The sequence below is a fragment of the Myotis yumanensis genome, unplaced genomic scaffold, assembly GCF_028538775.1.
Source record: "Myotis yumanensis isolate MYYU_CA2020_CCGP unplaced genomic scaffold, mMyoYum1.0.hap1 SCAF_5, whole genome shotgun sequence".
Classification (NCBI taxonomy): Eukaryota; Metazoa; Chordata; class Mammalia; order Chiroptera; family Vespertilionidae; genus Myotis; species Myotis yumanensis.
The window spans coordinates 21,035,772-21,060,716 of record NW_027223756.1 but is presented as its reverse complement, the minus strand read 5'-3'; the positions used below and the strand labels follow the sequence as shown (position 1 = coordinate 21,060,716).

The 24,945-nt window shown below is 56.7% G+C and overlaps 1 protein-coding gene across 1 annotated transcript; it reads left to right on the top strand.

Annotated features, from left to right (window-relative positions):
* Positions 1-18,518, top strand: SLC6A7 (solute carrier family 6 member 7). Its single transcript, XM_070414604.1, has 14 exons — positions 1-334; positions 4,835-5,018; positions 6,660-6,791; positions 6,949-7,183; positions 8,699-8,837; positions 10,350-10,484; positions 11,379-11,482; positions 11,607-11,731; positions 12,398-12,510; positions 12,828-12,959; positions 13,473-13,572; positions 13,771-13,871; positions 14,434-14,601; positions 17,063-18,518. Exons 1-14 carry the CDS (start codon positions 302-304, stop codon positions 17,270-17,272), a joined length of 1,911 nt encoding a protein of 636 aa, XP_070270705.1. The 5' UTR covers positions 1-301; the 3' UTR covers positions 17,273-18,518.
* Positions 18,519-24,945: the final 6,427 nt, after the last annotated feature.

Genomic DNA, 24,945 nt, shown 5'->3' with positions numbered 1-24,945 from the left:
CCCATCCCTACCCCTCCGCTGTCTGTCCATTTGGGTGTCTACGCGGGCGCAGCCGTGCACCCCTCCCCAGCCTCCGGCCCTGCGTAGAGAGAGACTGGCGTTCGCAGCTCCGCTCTGCACCCCACACCCGCAGCCGACAGACGGCAGCGCCTGCGCTCGCGCCCCCAAAGCCGGTGCACGGAGCCGCCGGGGCAAAGGCGCGGCGCTGGCCGGCGGCGCATCTCCCGTTCTCCCGCTCGCTCCCTGCTCTCTGCGCTGAAGGGAAGACAAGCCGGGAAGCCCCAGCAACCTGCCCTCCAAGATGAAGAAGCTCCAGGAAGCTCAACTCCGAAAGGTAGGGCACGAGGGCGGGCTGGGGGCGCACCTGAGAGGGGAGTGCGGAGGCCCGCCCCCAGCGAGGCCCGGGGAAGGCAGGGGGGCACCAGGACCCAGTTCAGAGCTCCGGGGAAGGCCGGGCTGAGTTGGATAGCAGGGAGGGACGGGTCACGGCCTGTGCCACCCCATACCACCCCACCCCCTCTGAGGGTCGGGAGGTAGCGTGTTTAGGCCTGGGGTTCATTGGGCCAGGTCCTGGAACAGGTGTCTGCAGCCCAGGAGGCAGGAAGTAGGGGTGGCTAGGGCCAGGCACCCACCCCTCTCCAATCGCCCTACCCCGGGGAGGCCCGGGGGCGGGGGGGGGGGGGGGGGGGGGTGTTGATGGCGGTGCGGGGGGAATTGCTGAGCACCAGCCTTGAACTTGATTAATTTCGGGGGTGGGGGTGGCGGGGAAGCGGCGTGGGCCTGGTCCTCCCCTGTGCACTCTAAGCTGAAGCAGCCGGTGCCATCCAGCCCCTGCTCCTGCCTGCCGGGCCCATCACCTGCTTCCTCCCGCTCACTTCCTTCCCTAGGCAGCTTAGTGTCCCCGCTAAGACCCCAGGCTGCCCCTCAGCAGGGCAGAAGGAGGCAAAGGCAAGGAGTGAGGAACTTGGAGACCCAAGGGATATGGGGGTGAGAGCTGGCATGAGAGAGGCGGCCAAATCTATGTGTTCCTGGGCCCTGGGCCCTGGGCCCAGCCCTCAGCCCCTCCCCATCTTGTCCTATGGGATTGGACCTCCCAGCCAAGTGGCACAGGCTTGGACAGGGAGAGTACTGGCCATGTTTTCTGGCTTTGGGCTTAAAACTACCAGTCCCAGCCAGGGCGTCAGAACTCCAGGGCACTATTCCTGTAGATGCCCCTTACCCAGTGGCTTTGGGCAAGTCCATTCTCTAACCTAGACCATTGCCTGTCCATCCCCCGTGTCAGCACCAAAGCAGGACCCCGGTCAAAGGTGCTAGTAGATGCGAGACAATTGCCCATCGGGGCCGGTGTTATTGACCACTCCTTTCCTCCAAGGGTCTCCCCTATTTATTCAAGCTCTCTGCCCTTCCTGACATGAGTAACTTCTTTGGGCCATTTGAGGGTCTCTTGGGTCTTGAGTTCTGCCTGGCTATTTTCTATTCTCTTCTTCTCTTCCCTCTCCTCCCCTCCCCAGGAGAATCCCTCCCCTCATTGCCGTAGGACCACACATTATGTAAATAGCCATGTCTTGTGAAGCCGATGCTCCTGTAATCCCCCAGCAATTCTGGGAGCTACGGCTTATTATCCCCATTTTATAGACAAGGAAACCAAAGCAGAGACGGGTGTAGCGTAGTGCTTTTCTGAAGGTGGGCTGAGCAACCTAGGACCAGCAGAGCAGGGGTGGGGCCACCTAGCCTCAGGGTCCCCTCCCTTGGTCTGAAGGAGAAGGGGGCAGGGAGGTAGGAAATGCCAGGAGCAACAATGTTCAGAAATGAGTACTGAGCTGAGAGTCAGGGATCTGGGTCCTGGTCTTGCTCTGCCCTTAACTTGCTGTTTGACCTTGGGCTCATCCCTCCCCCTCCCTGAAACTCATCTGCACGCTGATGAACGTGGGTTCAGGATTCCTATCGCCTCTCATCCTGAAAAAGATATGAGAGCCTTGGCGTAGGCGGTCCTACCTCTCCCAGCCCCTGGCGCTGCTGGTGACCTATATCTGCTGGTCCCTAAAAGAGGAGGTGTAGGTCTGCCAAACTCAGGTGTGTTCCTTCTGACTCTGGGTGGGGAATGGGGGGGAGGGATAATCTGGAGAGGGAGCCTCACACGCAGTGGAAGTGTACACTGACTCATTAAGCTTCCAGTCCTGCCCCATTGATGTGGTTGCTTCCCTCTGTCTCCCAACTGGCTCCATCCTCTGTTCCAGCCCCTGGGATTCACTCCATGGTGGGGTTGGGGGCTCCTCCAGCGATGGAGGACCCCATTCCCTGCCCCTGGAGCAGAAGCAGGCTTCCCTCTGATTGGGGGAAGAGAGGGATTGAGAGCTGGCAGCATCCAGCTCTTGGAACTCTTGTCACCATGGAAACAGAGAGCCGGGCCGCTCTGTGAACATAGAAAGGGCAGCAGCTTCTCAGAAGGGATCAGAGGAACCTCATTATCGGGCCTTCCTGCCAGCTGGCCGGGATGGGGCTGGGGGGCTCTCAGGGTGACAGGCCTGCCTCACCACTCAGTATCCATCCGTGTCATCTGGCATTACCCATCTCTCCTGGAGCTTACCTAGGAGGGCGTGGTTCCAGCGTGCTGATGCTCACCCAGCTGGTGAGGGAGCCTTGAGGGGAAAGGCGTCGGGGAAGGGGCAGTTTTCAGATAGGTCTGAGAGCTGCTGCCACCCTAACCTCAGCCGAGGTCGCAGCTAAAGAACCGCCGGGCATATATTTCAACCCTGGGAGCCCATTTTCTTAAAAAAGCAGCTGTTCATGTTCTTCATTATTGTCACCATCACCCATAATCATGCCAGGCTGTCCCGGTCACCACTACCCTTCCTCAGGCAGGATCACCCCCATGCTCGTCACTATCACTGAGAGTCAACCCAACACTGTTACCCCATTTCTGCCACCTGAGCCTAATGCACCAACCCTGTCACCACAGGCAGACACATCCAGTCCTCTGACACGTGCACCCTTCATCCCAGCAACGCTCATGTGACAAATCCCCAGCAAAGCCTCCTCTGTTGCCAGCTGATTTGTGTGTAGACACCTACTTGGTCTGGTGGCAGGAAGGGCAATTTTAGGGGAAAACACAACCCTGATTAGTAGCTCTTTCCTGAGCCCCCATGTGTGAATCTGACCTGATCCAGCGAAGAATCTTGCCTCACACATCAGAGCCAGAGACTGTTAGGTAGAGATTGTCTAGACCTGTATTTCCCCAAGTATATCGTGGCAGGCCAGCTCCTTGAAACCCTTTTCTTAAATAGGATTGGGAAATACTGTCTATTCCAGTCCCTATTTGACAAGTCCTGTGAAAAGAAACCTGTCTTACCCGTGTTAACTCAGCTTTTCCCAAGTTCTTTGAATCAAGAATCATTTTTCCACTGAATACCAAGGGATGTGTTTTTGGAAACACTTGCCTATCTAATCCTCCCAGTGTCCAGATGGGGAAACTGAGGCCTGGAAAACTCTTTCCTAAAGTCATACAGTGAATTGGCACAGACCTGGGACTAGAATTGTGATCCCAGTGGCATCACTGTTTCCCCATAACCATTCCTCAGTGGGAAGCAGGGGGTTCTTTCTCTCTGAGAACCATGGATGTCTTTCATAATTGGCCTTCTTTGCAGTTCTATCTTTTCTGCCATAAGGTGAGACTTTCAGAGGAAAGGCAGGATTACCCCTTTCTCCTGACCCATTCCTGGAGTCACGTATGGAAACTGCTCTCTGGATTTTAGGCGGCCATCCTGGTATCTTTGGGCTTAATTCCAGGTCCTAAGCCCAGGCAGTCCATGGACATGCTAACTCACATCCCTTGGGGCCAGGATTCCAAGCAGCTGATCCATCTCCTAGCCCCAGCCTGAAGGGAGAATGCCGGGTGGACTTCCCCGCCCTCCTTGAATCACAAGGGGAGCCCTTAGGGACAGCTGGCCTCCATTCCCTCTGTATACATCTGCCCTTCAGTGACAAGAAGATTACGACTTCTGAGACAGATTGGTGCCTAAATAGCAACTTCCTGCTCGTGAACTAAAATTCACAGTCCTCTGTAGGCCCCCTTGAGCATAAATCTACTCCCTTCCTCAGGGGAGCTCAGGGTCCCTCCGAGCCCTCTCCTTTCTATGCTCAGCCTTCCCAGTTCCTTCCTCTTATCCTCAAGTAACCGCTTTTCCTGAGCAACCTCCAGTCTGGCCACCCGCCCTTTGGACACCCTCCAAACTGTGTCTTTCTAAAATATGGTGCCCAGAATGAAGTAGCTAAACTTCAGCACTGTGTCTGAAGACATGGGCTTGAACTTCAGGAAGCTCTCCCACTCCCCAGCCTTGTAAAAACCTCAGGTATGGCAGGACTCCTCTTTGACCTTCAGTTTTCCCTGTCGTTGAAATGGAGCTTAGGTGAATACTTAGCTCACAGGTGGCTTTGAGAATGAAATCCAGTAATGGGAGTAAAACGTTTATTGCATAATCATAGTAAGTGCTCAATGCATGGTGACTGTTGTAAGTTCACCATCATTATCATCGTTGTTGTCATCTTCAAAATAAGACCATCCCTTGATTTGACCTCTGTGTTAGCCAAGCGAAGACCACGGTAGCTTTCTTAGTGCCCGAGCAACCCTGCTGGTCTCATAAGTTTGCAGTCACCGAAAACCTCGAGGAGCGCCTGCTTATGGGCCATGTTAGCCCAGATGAGAGGAATTGATCACCTGAACCAATAGAATGTCTTTCTTGGAGCCCTATTCAAGGCTATATTCTTGTATTGGTGGTCACAGATCCATCCTAGCCTCACCTTTCTCTTTCACCCTTTTGGTTTCTCTTATTGGCAGCCCGTCACTCCAGACCTGCTGATGACCCCCAGTGACCAGGGTGACGTAGACCTGGATGTGGACTTTGCCGCAGACCGGGGGAACTGGACAGGCAAACTGGACTTCCTGCTGTCCTGCATTGGCTACTGTGTGGGCCTGGGGAACGTCTGGCGTTTCCCCTATAGAGCCTACACCAACGGAGGAGGTATGGGCCTGAGCTCCTGCCTGAGGAGCAGCCGAGTGATGGGTCAAGGCTCCGGGTGGACTGAGGTTTGAAGTGGCCTTAGCTACCGTCTCCTATTGAACCTTGAGCAGAATTAGTTGAAAGTGGTTTTATAGCAACCTGGGACTGGAAAGAGGGAGTTGTCTGCCTTGTCCCTTTTCATCACCCAGGCCCCTCTTCCCTCTCTCTTGACCCCAGCATGGGTATGACACAGTAAGCCCTAAGCCTGGGCATTTCCTGGGCCCTGAGTGATGGGCTCTCTGCCTCTACTTCATGAGGAAGAGCTGAATCTGCCTGTCAGTGGTCACTGCACTCTCAATATTCTCACCACCACCACCGCCACACCTCCTCCAGAACCTTACTCTGTCTAATTCCTGCTCGTGAATCCTCTATCTCTCTTCCTCTCCTGGTTCCTTCCATTCTGACTGCGAACACAGAGTCTCTGCCATCTTAAACAAATTATCTGTTGTCCCTGTTTCTCCATCAAGTGACTGTTCTTAGTCTTATTACAATAGCTGGGGTTGAGCACTCACCATCTGCCAGCCCCGGGCTGGATGCTCTCCATGCCTGTCTCATCTAACCCTGGCGACAGCCCTCCTGGGTGGGCACCTTTGTCCTGACGAGGACGCCTGGGCTTGGAGAGGCCAGTTCCTTGCCCAGGGTCCCACAGTGGCCGACCCAACATCCCCCCCCAGGACTATCTTCCGCAGAGCCAGTGCACGCCCACCAGCAATCCATATCTCCTCCCATCTCTACCAAACCTGTTAAAGAAGCTCATATTGTCAGGGCGACAGAAATCCAAATAAACCTACACGAAGCAACGACAGATGAATGATATGACTGGGAAGAGGTCTGGAGCTGGGCTCTGAAGCTCCAGGAACTTCACAGTATCCACAGTTCTCTCTGCACCCCACTCCCCCCACCCCATCCCCCGGTTCCCGACTCTTTTTCCTTCTGTATGCTGGCCTCATTTTCTCCTGGGACAGGCTTCCTCCTTGCAGTTGGGTGGCCAGAGACAACTCTGGAATGACTTCCTCCTCGGAACTGCCATCTGAACGAATCTATATAGAATTGCAGAGAAGGTCTCTAATTGGCCTGGCTTGGGATATGTGCCCATGAGGAGGTGGGCAGGGGTTGGCTGCTGTCACTGGCAGCCCCTCCAGAGCCATATGGTGGTGGGAAGTTCTCTAAGGAGTTGGCTGCCAATATGTGAAGAAAGGGGGCAGAGATGTTGGACACATGGGACCACAGGTGGCAGCCACGAGCATCTGAGGTGGCAAAGTGGGGGTGTGGGGGGTCAGGTAAATGGGAGGCTTGATTTCGGCACTGAGGAGTTTGCCCTTTCTTCAGCAGGGAATTTACTCGTTTATTCATGTATTTGTCCATTCAGTGTCTGCTCTGAGCCCAGCCCTGGTCTAGGCACTGGGGCTATAGAGGTGAGTGAATCTCTGTCCACCCCTTGGCTCTCAGTGATTGATGGTAGAAAAGAAGACAGTCCCAAGCCACAGGAGAAGTGTTCCCTCAGGTCACAGGTGGTGTCCACTGGTCAGGGGTGGGGCGGGGCTAGAGCTGGGCTTTGGGGGAGCTGACCCCCTGCGACCCTGCCCCCACCCCTCCCCACAGGTGCCTTCCTCGTGCCCTACTTCCTCATGCTGGCCATCTGCGGCATCCCTCTCTTCTTCCTCGAGCTCTCTCTGGGCCAGTTCTCCAGCCTGGGACCCCTGGCCGTCTGGAAAATCAGCCCCCTTTTCAAAGGTGAGGCCTCAAGGGTCCCCGGAGTGGTCTGGGCCTGGGGGAAGCCAGGTGATTGCCCCCTTACCCTTTAACCTCCAGAAAGGGAGGGCTTCCCGGAGGAAACACAGCCGGCCCCAAGGAGAGCATGGCCTAAGGGCAGCCCCTGTCGCCACGCCAGGTGCCGGCGCGGCCATGTTGCTCATTGTGGGCCTGGTGGCCATCTACTACAATATGATCATCGCCTACGTCCTCTTCTACCTCTTCGCCTCCCTCACCAGCGACCTGCCCTGGGAGCACTGTGGCAACTGGTGGAACACAGATCTCTGCCTTGAGCACAGAGGCTCCAAGGATGGCAACGGGGCCCTGCCCCTCAACCTCACCAGCACCGTCAGCCCCAGCGAGGAGTACTGGAGGTCTGGGAGGGCCCATGCCCTGCGGGGTCGGGGGAGGGCAGGAATGAGCCTGAGTCCCCAAGGGGCCCAGTGTTCACTTCAAAGATGCTAGTATTAGGTGGACTCTAGGTTCTAATCCCAGATATTCACCTGACCAGCTATGTGACCTTAAACAACTTATTTGGCTTGTGATGCTTTATCATATATATATATATATATATATATATATATATATGATATATATATATTGATTTCAGAGAGGAAGGGAGAGAGATAGATAGAAACATCAATGATGAGAGAGAATCATTGATTGGCTGCCTCCTGCACGCTCCCTACTGGGGATCGAGCCCACAATCCAGGCATGTGCCCTTGACTGGAATCAAACCCAGGACCCTTCAGTCCATAGGCCAACACTCTATCCACTGAGAAAAAACAGCTATGGCCTGATACTGTATCTTTAAAGTGGGTATAATAGTATTTCAGAGGGTTGCCATGAGGAGTAAAGGAAAGAAGGCATATAAATTTTGCCATCCAGTCTGGTGGCTAGCAAGTGCTCAATAAATGCTAGCTGATCATACTGACGATGGTGAAGGTACTAACAGTAATAGTAACCTTTTGGAGCCTTAGTTTCTGCCTCTGTAAAAGGGGATGAACATAGTCCCTCCTTCATAGGATGTCACCCATTGGCTGACCAGAGGACACAGACCAGGTACCCCCAACCAGGTACCTTCATCTGCCGAGGGCTGCTCTTAGGAATCTGCCCCCAGATGGACCCCATGTCTTGAAATATTTTGGTCTCCAACCTACATGTATTATGCGGTTCCCCCGTTTGTCCGTGTAAAGTCCACCCAGAGTGTGTGCACCTGCTGAGGAGTATGTCTGGCCAGTGGGAAAGGCGAAGCTTGGGTCTGCAGCTTAAAGCCAAAGACTGTGACGTGGGGGTCCAGCAGCTGCTGGGGTCTCCATGGAAGCGTTGGGGGGTGCAGGCAGAAAGCAGACAGTACTCTCCCAAGACGTTAGCAAAGGGAGTTCAGTGGAGGGAGGTGACAGTGTGAGGTAATCCACACAGAATAGTGAGGCACCAGGAATGAGCAAGGGGGTCGGCTGTAACACCCCTGAGCCAAGGAGCAAGCGGGGGGACCTAGGGAACTGGAGCCAGAGAGATTGGGAGCTTTGGAGGAAAGGCTGCCCACCAGAGCTTGCTAGGGAAGAAGGCAGTCACAGCCCGGCCTTCTGATGCATGTGTGCGTGCGTGCGTAAGCATGTGCACACGTGTGTGTGCAAGTACCCCAACCCCTCACTCCTCCCACCCTCCAGTCTCCTACAATTGCCTCCCACTCACCAAATCCAAATGGAAATCAGGGGATGGCAGCCTGGGCGATGTGGTCTGTAGAAGCAGCCTCCAGGTGCAGAGCTGGTCTGGGGACAGACCAAATCAAGTGGACGCTAGCCAGGATCGCCTCGCAGGCTGGCGACGGCTTTCCTCCATGTCAGTGGAGCGTGACCAGCAGACACTCAGACCTTCATCTCCCACAGCCGCTACGTTCTCCACATCCAAGGCAGCCAGGGCATCGGCAGCCCCGGGGGGATCCGCTGGAACCTCTGCCTCTGCCTGCTGCTCGCCTGGGTCATCGTGTTCCTCTGTATCCTCAAGGGTGTGAAGTCCTCAGGCAAGGTGAGGCCCGAGGGGCTGGGAGGGGTGAGGGCTTCTGGGAGGAGGCAGGGCATGGACTGAACCTAAGAGGTGAGGGGAAGGGAAAGGGCATGGAGCTGGGGAAGATGTGGAGGTAAGGACGGGCTAGGAACTTGCCGAGGGCAGGATCTATTTGTTATTCAGGTTTGTGTCCTGACCGAGTGCTGGCACTCTGAAGCGGCTAGGCAAGTGTTTCTTGGAAGCTCGGAGGGTGGCTGTGAATCAGAGCCCTTTGAGATGCAAGTGGCCGGAACCCAGTTGTCACAATTGGAAAATCCAGAGTGTGTGCCTCAGGCATGACTGGGTCTAGGAGGCAAGTGGAGGGAACATCCCGCCCACGGGCCGCATAAGGCCCTAGAAATCATTTGGTCCGGCCCTGCCAAAGCATTAGGGGTGAGTTAATGAAATGTTTGACCAAACAGAGCAGGCTCATTTTAAGTTGGTAAGTTTGTGTGGCCTACGAATGATGTTATAAATAGCCCAATGGGCCTCGGCAGAAAAGAGGTCTAGGGGTTCAATCAATGTTACCAGAACTGTGGTTCTCCCGTCGCTCAGCAGTGCTCTCGGGCTTCATTCTGTATGCGGTTGCCCAGCAGCTCTGGGCTACACTTGACATGCTTAGGGAAGGGTTCTCCCTCTCCCCAGTTTGCAGAATCCTAGAAGTGAGTCTTACTGGGTAAGCTGGGTCGCCATACCCATCCCTGAACCAGCCACTGTGGCCAGGAGGGGGGAGTGCTGGGCCCACCCCAGGAGCCAGGAATGGAGTCAGCCCGCCTGGGGAGAGTCAGGGGGCTGTTATCTGAAGAAGGTCAATGAGACGCTGGGCGGACTAAGCCACAGGTGTCCACTTTAGGTGATGAAGAGCGAGAAGGCCATAAAGCAGTTTGGAAGGACTTGGAAACCTGAATGGTTTACTTAATCATTTATAAATCAGAACTGGTTCCTCTGCAAAGCACTCAGAAGTGATGTCCATTTGGAAGAGAACCATTAAAAGAAACACTAGGAAGCCAGAGAAGAAAGCCGTTAGAAAGAGAGGAGAGGCCATCGGGTGCAAGCCAACACAGCGGGGAGCCTGGGACTCACGGGTGTCTGCTGAGGGCGGAGACAGGGCAGCGGGGAGTCTGGGAATGTCCAGCTGATGATCATGCTGGCTGATGACCACATGGGGTGGGTTTGCCGGGGGGAGGGGACATGAGGGACAGGAGGCTCTTCTGACCTTCAGGGGAGGGGTGATGGTGGCCTGGACTGGGCCACAGTGGAGCCGGAGCGGGTAGATGGATTTGGACAGCCTTGGGAAGCAGTGACAGGATTTTGCTGATGGGATCAGTGTGAGGAGAGAGGGAGGAAGGGAGAGGGGTAAAGAGGGAGGGAGGGAGGGAAAAAGAAGCATCATAGGTTAATGGCTGTTTCCCACCTTGGGAGTAAGATGGGAGTAGAAGAGGAGCAGGGCAGAGGAAGTCACCCTGCCTTCCATTCCCACTTACCGCCTCTCAGGTGGTGTATTTCACGGCCACGTTCCCCTACCTCATTCTGGTCATGCTGCTGATCCGCGGAGTCACTCTCCCAGGGGCCTGGAAGGGCATCCAGTTCTATCTCACCCCCCAGTTCCACTACCTGTTGTCTTCCAAGGTGAGGCCATCGGGACTAGGGTGCGGAGGGAGGGAGCAGGCCTGACCTGGGAAGTGGAAATAGGGATCCCTGGAGGAAAAAGTGGGCAGGGGGTGGGAATCCCTCACACGGTCAGCCTCCAGTACCAGGCACTGTGCTCAGTCCTGTCTTCTTCATTTATTGTTCTTGACAATTCTATGAAGTAGACATTATTCTCCCATTTCACAGATGAAAAAACTGAGGCCTGAAAGAGTCAGTGATCAGCTTACGGTTACATAGGGAGTGGCAAAGCTGGGATTCTAACCTCGATCTGTTTGATTCCAAACCCCACGGAGGGCATTTTGTAATATTAGTCACAACAATGTTACTGACGGCTATCATTTCTTATTTATTGACAAATGACTGTGCCTAACCACACTCTCAGCACTTTGCATATATGTAGTCATTTAATCATCACCACCCTACTCCCATTCCCTTATTGCAGAGGGACCTGAGGCCCAGAGAGGTGATGGGGCTTTCCCACGCGATACAGCCAGAGAGTGGTCCAGCTGGGGTCCAAACCCAGGTCCCTCTGACTCCAGGAAGGAAGTTTAAGGGTTACATGGGCTTGTTGTCCACGTGAATTTCCTGAAAATTTTACATGAGGAACTACTTCCTTCAGAACGAGACCAAACTTAGAGGTTGCCTTCTAGATCCTTGATGGGGAAACTGAGGCCCTGAGAGGCACAGTGTAAGTGTTGAAGCTGGGTTTGCTCCCAGCCCAAGTCACTTGGGGGCCAGGCCCTTCCCCACGCCATCCCTGGACCTACTGGCTGGCTCTCTCCCCACCTCCTTCCTCCTGTTTCCCTGGCCCTCTGACACCACGGTGTGCCAGTTGCTTCTCTTTGTGCTCCATCTGCATCCTTCTTGCCACAGGTGTGGATCGAAGCTGCCCTTCAGATCTTCTACTCCCTGGGTGTGGGCTTTGGGGGTCTCCTCACCTTTGCCTCCTATAACACGTTTCACCAGAACATCTATCGGTCAGTGCAGCCTCCTGGACCCCAGGGCCGCAGCTGGGAGGAGAGGGGGTGCTGGGGGGGCAGGGCCAGGGAGGACTTCTCTGGGCGAGGTTCACCCGGCCTGCGCCTGGACTTCTCCTGGCAGAGACACCTTCATCGTCACTCTGGGCAACGCCATCACCAGCATCCTGGCCGGCTTCGCCATCTTCTCCGTGCTGGGCTACATGTCTCAGGAGCTGGATGTGCCTGTGGACCAAGTTGCCAAAGCAGGTGGGCAGGCTGCCCGGCCCTGGTAGGCAAGGGTGTGTGTTGGGCACAGTTGGGGCTGGAAAGTGAGCCTGTGTGTGGACCAGCAAGGTTGTGGATGGGCGTGTTGAGTGTGTGTACGCACATGCATGCATGTGCGCAGAGATGAACGTGTCTCGGCTGGTCTCTGGGTGGCCATGTGCAAGTGAGTGTGCATTAACCTGTGTCCGGAGATATAGGAACTTCTGTATGAGACTGTCTTATATTTGTCACATTAGTAACTCTCCTTGCTTGTCCAAATGAGTCATATCCTGAATTGAGATGTCTGTGTGCAAGTGAATCGATGTTGTGAGTGATCTTGGGAATCAGTGTCTTGTGCCAATGGACATGTTTAAGCATGTGTGTTAGTGGGATGGTTTGTGCAAATGGTTGTGTACATAAGTGTATTCAAAGGAGGTATTACTAATGTACTCATTATTCATTACTAATTCATTTATTCTATCAACTTGTGTACTGAGCACTGACAATGTGCTGGCATGTGTCCTAGGAGTTAATAGAGTATCAGGAGTGTGCAGTTAGTGGACATCTTTGGGTTTGCTCAGGTGGGTGTGAGCGACCATGAGTGTGTGAGTATGGATGTGGGGCCTGCCACGTGCCCCAGGCTGCTGACCCCGTGTGCCCTTGGCCCAGGCCCCGGCCTGGCCTTTGTCGTCTACCCACAGGCCATGACCATGCTGCCTCTGTCGCCCTTCTGGTCCTTTCTCTTCTTCTTCATGCTGCTGACTCTCGGTTTGGACAGTCAGGTGAGCCTTGTCCATACCACGAGGTGCCTCATGGCACATGTGCTGTGTGTATCTGTGTGTGCGTGAGATGTGTGACTGTGTGTGATCTGTGTGTGTCTGTGATGTCTGTGGGTGTGATGTGTGTGTCTGTGTCTCTGTGTGTGTCTGTGATGTGTGTGATGTGTGTGTGTGTCTGTGTATCGTGTCTGTCTGTGTGTCTATGTGTAATGTGTCTGGAGTGTGGTATATGTGTGTGTCTGTGTGGTGTGTGTCCGTGTCTGTGTGAGTGTATGTGTGTGGCGGAGACAGAACTCAGAAACCCCCTTCCTTCCCCCCAGTTTGCCTTTCTGGAGACCATTGTGACAGCTGTGACAGATGAGTTCCCCTACTACCTGCGACCCAAGAAGGTCGTGTTCTCGGGGCTCATCTGCGTGGCCATGTACCTGATGGGGCTGGTCCTCACCACTGACGTGAGTGGCTTTGGGGACAGGTGGCTGGTGGGCGAGGCGGGGAGGACACTCTGGCGCGTCTGTGGCCAGGCTGTGCACTCCCTGAACCACCCACTTTCTTGCCCTCTTTGGGAGGAGCCTAAACCACCTCAGACCCTCTCTCCCAAGGGGCACCTTGGCCTATGATGCAGAGTCGTGGCTTTGGAGTCTGAAAGACCTGGTTCAAGCCTCACTCCTGCACTTGCTGAGTGAGCTCAGGACAAGTGGCTTCACCTCCCTGAGTCTGTTTTCCCATCAGTTAAATGGGGGGCCTGCACCTAAGGCTGCTGTCAGACTCAAATAGGGCGTGGCGGGTGGACGGGGGGGGGGGGGGGGGGGGGGGCGGTGGCGGGTGGATAGGGAGGGGGGCGGGGGGGTTGTGCTGACATCAGCTGGCTCTCCCCACCGGCCTGGCTGCTTCCTGCCTGGAGAAGGGGCTGCAGCAGGAAGCCTGGCCGTGGTGAGGGGACCCCAAAGCTGTGACTTGTATTCCAGGGGGGCATGTACTGGCTGGTCCTTCTAGACGATTACAGCGCCAGCTTCGGGCTCATGGTGGTGGTGATCACCACATGCCTCGCTGTCACCCGGGTATATGGTGAGAGGGGCTGGAGGGGCGGAGTTGAGGCTCCTCCCATGGGAGAGGGGAGTCCCCCAGCAATTGGGTCCCTGTTCCCAGGGTCTTGGATGGGGGCCACTGGGGTGGAGGAGGGGCTGCTGGCACTTGTGGGGCCTCTGGGAGGGACCTGTGGGAGGGACCTGTGGGTGGGGCCATGCTCCTTTCCTCCCGGTGCAGGCATCCAGAGGTTCTGCCGGGACATCCATATGATGCTGGGCTTCAAGCCGGGCCTCTACTTCAGGGCCTGCTGGCTGTTCCTGACCCCGGCCACCCTCCTGGTAACTGGGGTGGGTGGGAGGGCTGCTGGCTGGGGCCCAGGGCTGAGAGCAGGGCCCCTCTGGGCATTCAGTCTGGTAGGGCTGAGGGGTGGGCTGGGCACCAGGATCGGGTCTACTCTCCTCCCCAGAGATGCCCCCAGCCTTTGTGTCTGTGCTGGGCCTAGTCCTCAGTTTGGTTGGCAAAATGAATGCGGCTTTCTCAGGCCTCTGGGCCTTAGGCTGGCTCTTGAAGCTCTCCTTTCTCAGCCATGGGGTGGGAGCAGGTCAGGGATAGACCATCTCAGCAATTAGGGTTCTTCAGAGCTGGGCTGTCTCCGGCCTGGGCATCGGGTGAGCTTGAGCAGAGCTAGCTCAGGCTCCAAAACAAAGATGGACCATCATAGGTTCTGGCACCACGTAGGGCTGGGCTATCTCAGACACTGGGTGTCTCGGCTGGGCTGTCTCAGGCTTTGGGTTGGCCCTGGGCTGGGCTTTCTCAGGCCTTAAGGTAGCTGAGACCCGGGCTACCCTAAGCCCTGGGGCCAGAAGGCACACTGTGATGCTGGGAGCCCCCTCCCTGCAGGCCCTGCTGGTGTATAGCATCGTCAAGTACCAGCCCTCCGAGTACGGCAGCTACCGCTTCCCAGCCTGGGCGGAGCTGCTGGGCATCCTGATGGGCCTGCTGTCCTGCCTCCTGATCCCCGCCGGCATGCTGGTGGCTGTGCTTCAAGAGGAGGGCTCGCTCTGGGAGGTGAGTCGACCGCAACCTTGCCTGCCCTCAGCCTTCCCGACCTGTGGCCTGGCCCTGGCTCACCTGCTAAAACAGAAAAGATTTGCACCAATACCTGATCCAGGGCTTTGCAGGCTTCTTTCAAGAGCAGTTTTTCTAACCAGTACCCTGAGCTATGAATCAGCTCAAATCTGTTTGGGCTGAGGTCGGCTTGCAGGCCTGCCCTGCGGCCTCTCATATCACACAGGGACTCTGGGGGCCACAATCCAAAGACCACCAATGTCAGCCAACGACTGTCTTGGGGAGAGGACAAGGGACTTACCCCACAGTGAGTCAGGCAGGGTCAGGACATGAACTCTGGTCGCCAGCCCAGAGCTTCCCTAAGGGACTCAGGGGCTGAAGGCAACATTGAGGGACCCCAGAGGGGGGCTGTCTCCCTCCTCCTGTGTCCAGGAGCCCTGCTGTGGGGCTCCTGGGAAAGGGAGGATGGCCTGAGCCCTCCTCATGGCCAGGGCTTTGTAGAGAGACCCACAGGGATCTGCAAACCTCAGAAGAGGGGAGCAGTGACCCTTTGTGGGCGCATGGGCTTGCTGTGACGCTGTGTGGTCACAGAGAGATCCTGCCCCCCTCTGAGCCTCAGGGTGCCCTCTTTATACTGAGCCCTTCACCACTGAGGCCATGGGCGTGGAGTCCTCTGGTGGCAAGAGGCTGTCATAGTGAGCAGAGCTGAATGAGCCTGCAAGGCAGCAGAGAGAGCCTGGGGACCCCACCTCCTACCCCCGCACCCCATCAGAGTGTGGGTCCAGCTAATACTGCCTCATGAGAGCCAATTGTGAAATATTCGGGAATGTCGTTAGCCACTTGTCAAACCGTTGATAACTTGAGGACACTGGTGGGAATAGTTGCACCACTGAACTTGACTACACACCAGGCCTTCTGTACCCTTCACCCTCCTCCCCAGCCTGCTTACCAGCACACTGCTCCCCACTCCCCATACAGCGGCACTGCCCTTCAGCTGTCCCTCAGGGGGCTCAGAGCCCTTTCCTGGCAGAAGTGGGTTGTGGCTGCTCTGCCCAGACCACAGGGGTCCTGGAGTCCAGCCACTGCTCTGCCTCCAGCTGCTGTGTGACTGGGGGCAAACCCCTTGCCTTCTCTGAACCTCAGGAGCCGCACTCGTGCTACTACAGAAAACGTGTCTCCTTGCTTGAGAGCCAGGGTGTCTGTAAAGGGAAGGAGGAAGAGGGGTTGCTCAGGTGAAGGGCTCCAGTCCCCCTGGAAGGTTATGGTTCCCAAGCCTTGCTCTGCTGCCCCAGCTGCCCACAGCCGGTTGGAGAGGCATGTCCTTGGGCAGGGGGCGGGGCGGGGGGTGGGGGGGGGGGGCACTGCAGAAGAGTCATTGTCCAGCTCCAGAGTGAAGCCTTCAGAGACCAGGGCTTCCAGCCCTGACAGACACCTGCCTAACTTGACAAGGTGATCGGGATGGAAGATAAGGGGAGAGCGTTCCAGGCAGAAAAACAATTAGTGCAGAGGCCAGAGGCAGGAGGGGCTGGCATGTTTGGGGACAGCAAGGAGGTCAGTGTGACTGGATCAGAGAGGGTAGAGGGAGAGTGGCAGGAGGAAGTCAGGGAGGAAGACAGGGCCCAGGACACGGAGGCCGTGACGAGCACTTAGGATTTCATTCCAAGTAAGGTGCCAAGCCATTGGCAGGTTTCTGAGCGGCGGGGTGACATGCTCTTTGTAGATTTTAGTAAGTGTCGCCATGTTTGAGTGCAGAGCCGTGCTAGGCCCTGGGCTGAGGGCATGGCATACGTTCTCGCCCCTGAACCTGCACCCCCTGGGCTCCACTTACTGTCGGTTGCTTTTCCTCCTTGGCGAGTCTGGGGCCCTTTTTCCTGGCAGGACAGAGGGCTTCTGAAATGTGGTTTGGGGAAGAAGGAACCTAGAATGTCCAGGCTTACTCATCCTCGTAGTCAGCTTCCTCCTTCCTTGGAAAATGGGGCCTCGGAGAGGGAGAGGTCAGACACCAGAGTCAGAATGAGGCCGAATGGAAGGTCAGAGCTAATTCCTGTTTCAGCTCTCCAAGTCCACGGCTCTTTCCCCAAAGCTGCCAGCTCCTTAGGACGGGGCATTTTAGGGAAAGGGACCCAGGGCCACACAGCCATAACCAGAGCCACCGTTTCCTGGACCTTACCCTGCACGGCAACCCTAACTGGCATCCTGAGTCCCAGTTACGAGGAAACAGAGCTTACATTCTGTGCCCAAAGGCCACCCAGCCTGAGAGTGGCAGGCAGGGTACGAGTCTCATCCAGGCATGTGACTCAGTCCCCAGGGCGGGTAACAGCACCCCCATCCCCGGGTTGTTGCAAGGAGTAACCCAGGGGATGCGGAAGGTCTTTGCTGGGTGCTGGGTGCCGGGTGCTGGGCCCCAGGACGCACTGCTCGAGCTCGGGCTGTTTCCACCGCTGTCTTTGCTCCGCTGCAGAGGCTCCAACAGGCCAGCCGGCCGGCCATGGACTGGGGCCCGTCGTTGGAGGAGAACCGGACAGGCATGTACGTGGCCACGCTGCCAGGTAGCCAGTCGCCCAAGCCGCTGATGGTGCACATGCGCAAGTACGGGGGCATCACCAGCTTCGAGAACACCGCCATCGAGGTGGACCGAGAGATTGCCGAGGAGGAGGAGTCCATCATGTGAGGCAGGAAGCAGGTGGACAGGAGGTCCTGCCCCAGTGCAAAGGCAGCCGCGACCTCTGGGGTTCTGGGAGGCCTGAGGCTGTGGGAGGTTGCCATGGTGTTGCCAGTTCTCGATGCAAGTCCTTCTTTGTGGTCTCTGCCTCCCCTGAAACCTCCATCTACCCCCTACACACACACACACACATACACACACACACACACACACACACATTCCAAGCTGAGAATGATCTGGCTCAGCCCTCACTTCACAGATGGATAAACCGAGGCCAGGGAGGAGGACTTGCCTGAGGTCTCATGGCAGAGGGAACTGAACCCCAGGCCTCCTGACCAGCCAGCTCCCTTTCTCTTGTGGCAGCTGGCACTACCCTCTCATCTGTGTCCAGGGCACAGGCCCCTCCCTTTTCTCAGGGAGCCTGCCCCCAAGCCTTCCACACAGCCAGAACCTTGAGCAGGCAGACACTCGGGGTGTCTGGAGGCCCATCGGGCCCCGGGCATCGAGGGTTAACAAGTCGAGTAGGAGAAAGATCCCTCCTGGTTCGTGTGTGCAGGTCAGGTTTCCTGGAGGGTGGGCAAGTTGGAAAGAGAGGAAGAGGAAGGCAGGGTGGGGAAGGCCTCTGGGCAAGGGGCTGACCCTGCCGAGTAGATATCAGCCTGTAGCCTCTTCCTCCTGCCCCGGGTCCAGGAGGAGGTCAAGAGCTGAGGAGCAGGAAGAGTGGCAGGAGAAGGTTCTAGGTAACAATAAGGTCTAAGTAAGGATGAGGAATATTGGGGAGGGGATACGGGGTGGGCAGGGGATTGGCACAATCTGTGTGTGCTTTAGAAAGAATGCTGTTCTGGGTCAGTGTGCAGGGTGGTTAGAGGGGACGGGGTGGAGGTGAGAGGCCTGTGGAGGACAGGCAAGAGGGGCTGGTGGCCCAGGCAAGGGTGACGGAGGTCACCCAAGCATGAGGGTGGAGATAGCAGAAGGCAGCTGATACCCCAGGCCTGAGGCCAGAAGCCTTGGTATCTTCAATCCCCAGGCACGGAGGGGCTGCCCTGGGTCCCTCCTTCCCTGAGAGAGGAGGGTGGGGAGTGGAAATGCCTGAGCAGGTCTGCACACGGCGATCTCCCCACCAGTGGGGCACGGCCCCCACGTGCAGCTACGCCAGCCTCCGCGCCTGTCTCTCTCCTGGTGTCTCCCCAACCCATCTGTGTTCTGTTGGTTACTTGTTAATAAAACCCAATGAGGTCACCCTCCTTACCCTGCCTCCTTATTGCAGAGAGCCAGGAGGTGGGCGGCACAGGCCTTCCAGCTCCATTGCTCAGATGAGGAGATGGAGGCTCAGCTGCCTCCTGTCCTGGCTCTCCTGGCTTCTCTCCTGACACACTGTTTCTCTATGGCAGTGGTGGGTGGGTGGGGCTGACGAAGGATGATGAAGAAGGTGAGGAAAGCCCCGAAAGACCACTTGGTTCCCCATTATACACACGAACAAGCCCAGGCCCCCGGTCAGGGTTACTCAGCTGAGGCTGGCAGAGCTGGGGCCGAACCAGGGCCTGCAGCATGTCCTCTCCCTCCAGCTGTTCTGCCTTCCGGGCAGGGGAAGCTGGAGCTGGGAGACCAGGGTCGGGAGGAGCCAAGAGTTTCCCAGGCTGGAAGAATGTCCTGGCTCTCCCCCCCACCCCCCCCCCCACCCCCCTCCTGGCAGGACCTGCCATATAAAAGAGCCCAGAGCCTTTCAAATGCGAGGCCCAGGTGTTCTCAAAGACTTTGATTGGGGGTGGACAGGAAGGGCCTGCATGCTGCATGTTTCGGATATTAATAAATTTCCCCTAACAAAGGGCCAGGCCCCCCTCCCACTCTTCTTTGTTTGGGGCTTTAGGTGGGGGGAGAGAGATGGGTTTGCTAATTTGCAGAGGATGTAAGAATGGACTTCACAATTCAGCGGGCTTCTCCCCACACCCAGGGGGTAGGCTCCGGCCTTGCTGACTGAGCCCCTGGCGTCAGCCCTGAGAGTGACCCTGTCCCGGTGCCTGTCCCAGGCCCTCCCCACCAGCTCTCAGACAGACTCTAGGCTGCCATGGCCTTGCTTGTACTCCTTACACAGATGCATATTGGGAGTCAGGAACGGAAGATCCTAGAAGTCTAGGCTTCGCCCTGGATTCTGAGTCTGCAATTGGAGCACCCTAGGCGTCTGGGCCACTCCCAGCTTCACCTCTCCCTGCCTCATCTCCCTGACTTGCTTCCTCCTGCCTCCCTTCCCCCTGCTCACTACCCTGTGCTGGGCCTGTGGTTCCTGGACTGCCCTCCCTGGCCCAGTCCTCCAGGCTGTCCTGCTTTTCCCATTTCCGCTGCTCCCAGACAGCCCGGCCTACCGCACTGCCCTTCCCTCCCTCTGCCGCCCGCACCATCTCCCAGCTGCGCCCCTCCCAGTCCTCAGTGGGAGCTGACTAGGGACCAGGGACCCCCAGCTAGAGGACTCCATGGCAGCATAGTGGGCACCTGAAAGGAAGCACAGCCCTGTCTGGAATGGAAGCTCAGCCGGGGATCCTGGACGGTCCTAACAGGAGATGAAACCCAGTGCCTTCAGGGCCAGGCGGGGAGCTCGGGGGAGCAAGGCTATAGGTGTGAGCAAGTGAGGGAGGCCTGCCTCTCTTAAGAGAGGTTACCCTCAGAAGTGTGGGCCCAGGTTGTAAGATATCAAGATGTACAACGGCATGGCTCAGCTAGGGCCTCCTGTCGGCCACTCTGCAGTCTTAGGGGATCAGCAGCCAGAGGAGCAGGGCTTGTCCCAGGGCTCCCCACCCAATTCAGCGCTCTGGTCTCCTCGGCTAATCTCTGCAATCATAGTCCCTTGACCTTGAGAGGCTGGTGGGGGCCCTGCGAGGCAGCGTCTGGGCCTGCTGGATGTGGTGGGGGGTGCCCTGGGCCCTTCATTCCTGTTCTGGGGCTTGTCAGAGAAGGTGGTCTCTTGGACGGTGCTGGAAAGCGCTGAGATCCGTAATCACTTCCAACCCATGATCTGAGAGCAAATGTGGGGGGGAGGGGAGAGAGGGGAGGAGCACCTTATCATTAGGGCCAGCCACATTCCCAAGGTCAAGTGAGGGTCAACAGACAAAACCAGGGGTCACAAGGGTTAGTGTTTGATCCTCAGTAGGCTCTGCCCCAGGTGTTCCTCTCCACGGCCGGCCCGGCCAAGTTCATCTGCATGGTATCCTGAGCAGGCCTAGGCTCCTGACCCAGGGTCTTCCCATCCACCCATGCGAATCCTGCCATTCTTGTAGGTCTTGAGTCCATATACCCTCCATTCCCACTAGGTGTGAACATGGACTCCTAGAGTCTTGGGCTGGGGGCAGGGGGAGCGGGCTGGCTCAGTCCTCCCTCTGGTGAGCCCTGACAGCCCAGCCCGCCTGCACAGGGCGCTGGAACTCACCACCTTCTGAGACGACCCATTTTATTTCCGGGCAATTAAGGCTCTTATCACGCTCCTTGGACCCCACAGGGCTTGGGGGCAGGGAGCGCAGGCTGCTCAGCCACACAGGCCCCGGTTCATTCCTGGCTCTGCCCCTCCCTGCCTGTGTGTCCTTGGGGACCCACAATGCCAGTTCACAGCTTTGCACACAGCCCCATCACAGCCCCATCACGCTGAAAGCAGCTTGCTGGTGGCTCTAGAGACCGCCAGCAAAGAGTTAAGATGTTCCCAGTCCCTCTGAATTCCACGTGACCCTGGGTTGCTGAGCCTTCAGGTCTGCGGTGGACGCTCTTCTCCAGACTCATTTTTTGCTGGTGGCTCATGGAAAGTTTGGCTCCTTGAGCTTCAGGCCACTCCCTCTGGGGCTGAGGCCTCTCTGACGCTGGCCCTGCCCTGGGAGGGCGTCCATGGCTGCCCTCCCTCCCTCCAGCACCCCCTTGCTCATCTCCGCCTGACCTTCTCCCCCAGGACAGAGCAGCAGCCTGCCCCACTGGCCACTCGAAGGCCTCCTCCCTACACTCCCTCCAAGATCACTTTTATTTGGGGGAAAGGATGCCTTTTCCCGTAAAGTCCACAGCATCTCTGAGCTGCATCTCTTCGAGAGTTGTAGCAGGTAGGTGCCGAGGCCAACTTGGACATCACCTGTCTGGGATCCACCGCTCAAAAACTGATCAGAGTGCTTAGAGAAAAACACGCCATATAGAAACCCTCTGGGTGGGTTTCTCATGAGCCTGCTGGCCCTTGTTTAGATAAAGAAACTGTCCCAGCCCATTTTGTTCAGTGGTTAGAGTGGCAACTCTCAGACTGAAGGGTTGAGGGTTCCATTCCGGCTGAGGGTACATACCTCTGATGCAGGCTCGATCCCTGGCTCCTCTCGGGGTGTGTGTGGGAGGCAGCCAGTCGATGTGTCTCTCTCACATCAATGTTTCTCTCTCTCTGTCTCTTCCCCTCCCTTCCACTTTCTCTAAAAATCAATGGGAAAAAAAATATATATCTTAGAGTGAGGATTAACAACAACAAAAAAGAAAAAGAAAGAAACTGAGGCCCATCTCCTGCCTCCAGCCAACCCAGCAGAAGGAGGGCAGGAGTGGTGTTGCTTTGAGCCAGAAACAGCCAAGATAGAGGCCCAGGGCTTGCCGGCACCTTTCGGTTCCATGACAAGGTGCCTTGGAAGCAGGGCCTCAGTGTGTCCATCTGTAATGAATGGACAGAAACAGTGTGCCCCATAGAGGTGCCTGGGGGAAGAGCCTTGGACAGAAGGGAACCACCTGCCCAATTCAGCCTTCTGCTAGAGCCCATCATGGAGGGCTGCAGGGGGAGCAGAGCCCCTTCTCTGAAGCTGGACTCGGGGGTTGGCTCCTCTTGCCAGGTGGAGTTAATGGTTAGGGGCCCTGTGGTTTCTCCAGGGAGCCTGGACGCCCTGCCAAACCAAGAGGAGATGGGAGTGGGACAGCAATAAAACCCTCTGGGCCCCAAGTGTCACTTTGACCTTGACTCTGCTGACCTGAGGTCAGGGTCTCAGCTATGGGGCTTTGGGGTGGCTCGGGAGTCAGAGGCAGGGGAGGGGCCTATGGTCAATATTGACCTAGCTGAGTCAGGAGAGCGCCATGGGGAAGTGGGAAGGCTGGGGTGGGGCTTGCCGATAACTGGATCTTCCAGCTCCAGTGTGACTGTGGGAACTGGGGAAGGGGGTGCTTAGAATTCCCAAACAGGGTGCTTACTAAAACTACAGCTGCCTGGAGCCCTGCCCAGCCGTCACATAGCCTACTCTCTAAGGGTAGGGCCTAAAACATCTGTATTTTTAGCAAACTCCTGGGATGACTCTGTGGCAGCCAGCCCAGTTCCCGTATTTGGGGACACAGGTTCAACCCCATTGTAGTAATAATGAGGAAACTGAGATCCAGAGGGGGAAAGTAACCCCACCAGGGTAGGGCACACAGTGGGGGGCGGGGGTTGATGATAATTCCCCCCTTTTCTTGAGGGGAAGGAATAGTCTACCTCTAGACAGCTCTATCCACCCCCAGCTGTGGCGCAGGGCCCAGGAAGGGATGGCGGGGCCAGGCTGCCCAGGGGGAAGTGGCCTCTGAGACCTTGGCAGGCCCAGGTGGAGAAGGAAGGGTGGGGCTTGGCCCCGGGGAAGGACAGGAGAGGAGGCCATTCCCACAGGACTGGGCCTGCTCGGCCTTGCCCTGTGCAAACACTCCCAGAACCTGCTGGGGGGTGTTTCCTAAAAGATTCACTAGGGCCTCAGGGTGGGGAAGGCCGTCTCCATTGCTGGGGACCCACCTGTGCCCTGGAAAGGCATGCCCTCAGCACAGTAGGTTGGGGCACACTTCTGGCCTTCCTCAGCCTCCTCCCCAGCCCCTTCTCCCTGACCCCTCAGCCTTTGCCTCCACTCTCCCCCACAAGCCAACCTATCCAGCACCTGCACAAAGCCCCCCAGGACCCCCAGCTGCTGTCACGCGCTTCCTGCTGCTTCTGGCTTCCACACACTTTGCACCTCCAGGTCCAGCCCCCGTCCCTACCTGCCCTGAGTTCTGGGCTCTGCATGGCTCATGCTTACTGGGGTGGGGTCAGGGATTTCTGGGACAGGGGCCCAGTTGGCTGCAGCCTGGAACTTAGAGTGGCCAAGAGTCAGAATCTCACTTCCCTCCCTCACATGTGGGGCTGTCTTGGGCTGGTTCCTTCACCGTCTGCACCACAGGCTCCTCATTCATGGGGTGAAGAGAACAGTCGTGCCCAGTAGAGGGTGAGAGCTCACATAAAGGAGGGAGGGTGTGCAGATGTTATTGCAGAGGTGGGTGTAAAGCTCAAGCCCCCACAGCAGCCAGTTCTCCTTCGTTCCAGCAGCAGAGATCTGCCAGGGGTCTCCTCCGTGTAAGAGTGACAACACCTGCTGCAGGTGGCCTGAGCCTGGATGAGATGCTGTCGAGACTTCAAGGAGTGCATAGGTTTGCAGATGCTTGCTAAGGTGACTTCAAACTAGAGGGCTGTACCCTAACTGGTTTGGCTCGGTGGATAGAGCGTTGGCCTGCGGACTGAAAGGTCCCGGGGTCGATTCCGGTCAAGGGCATGTACCTTGGTTGCGGGCACATCTCCAGTAGGAGGTGCAAGGAGGCAGCTGATCGATGTTTCTCTCTCATCGATGTTTTTGGCTCTCAATCCCTCTCCCTTCCTCTCTGTAAAAAATCAATAAGATATAAAAAACAAACAAACAAAAAAATCAGAGGGCTGTGTGAGGTGGTAGAGGAGCCATGGAAGCCCAGAGACGGACCTACCCCGGTGTGTGTTGGGAGAGAAGGGGAGACTTCCCCAAGAAGATACCAGAGCTGTGTCCTGAGGGCAAGGAGGTGTTGGGCTGAGCAGGAGGACGCGGGGTAACCAGCCATCCTCGGTGGGTTTTGGGGCACATGGGCAGTGAGGAGGTGGAGACGGGGGTGTAGACAACTGAGACATGAGGCAATAGCTGGAAGGGACAAATGAGTTCCTAAGAACCCCAGTCACTATGTGCTGGCTGCCCGGAGACCAGACCGGGAAACGAGCCAGGGCAGGGAGATCCTGGAGGAAGCGGAACCCAGCCCTGGAGCCCTGACTGTCTTTCGAGAAGCCTTTGCCTCTGAGTCTCATTGTCTTCATCTTCAGAACAGGGCTGTTGTGGCTGGGACAAGAGGTGTGGTGAGAGGCCTGTGAACTATAAAAGGTCATGCTCCATTAGCTATTAATAGAGTTTTAAGTGGAGCTGGCACTGTTGGAGAGTTAAAGGTCAACTGGGAGCGCCCAGAGCACAGTAGCCCCACGGGGCCCAGGACATCCTGTAACCTGCTCCTGTGCTTCCACCTGCTGGCAAGTGTCTGCAATGGCACCCCCAGCCTCTGAAGGCAGAGCTGGGCGGCCTGGCACTAAGATTTGCAGGCTCCAGGGCAAGAGTGTCAGCGGAAGCCCCCAGGCCCCTCTGCAATCAGCCTTGGCCTCTGCTGTCACTGAGAAGGTCCTCACGTGTGTGCTAGGGGCACATGCCCATGACATGCCCCCTGGCCACCCCACATAGCAGCAGTGAGGATAGACCCAGAAAGTTGCTGGTACAAACATTCTGGAACCCCGGGACACCAGGAGCATGATCAAGAGGGGACTGTGGGCTCCAGAAGGTGCATTCCCTGGTCCTGTGGAATCTACACCTCTTAGGGGACATGGCTTAGAGCGACCAACCCATCTGGTTTGCCCAAGA

Bases quoted from the DNA above. Each gene is read 5' to 3' on its own strand.
- SLC6A7 (XM_070414604.1), top strand. From the start codon at position 302: ATGAAGAAGCTCCAGGAAGCTCAACTCCGAAAG. The intron at 5,019-6,659 runs GTATGGGCCTGA...CCCTCCCCACAG, and splicing joins AGCCTACACCAACGGAGGAG to GTGCCTTCCTCGTGCCCTAC. The intron at 8,838-10,349 runs GTGAGGCCCGAG...ACCGCCTCTCAG, and splicing joins GTGTGAAGTCCTCAGGCAAG to GTGGTGTATTTCACGGCCAC.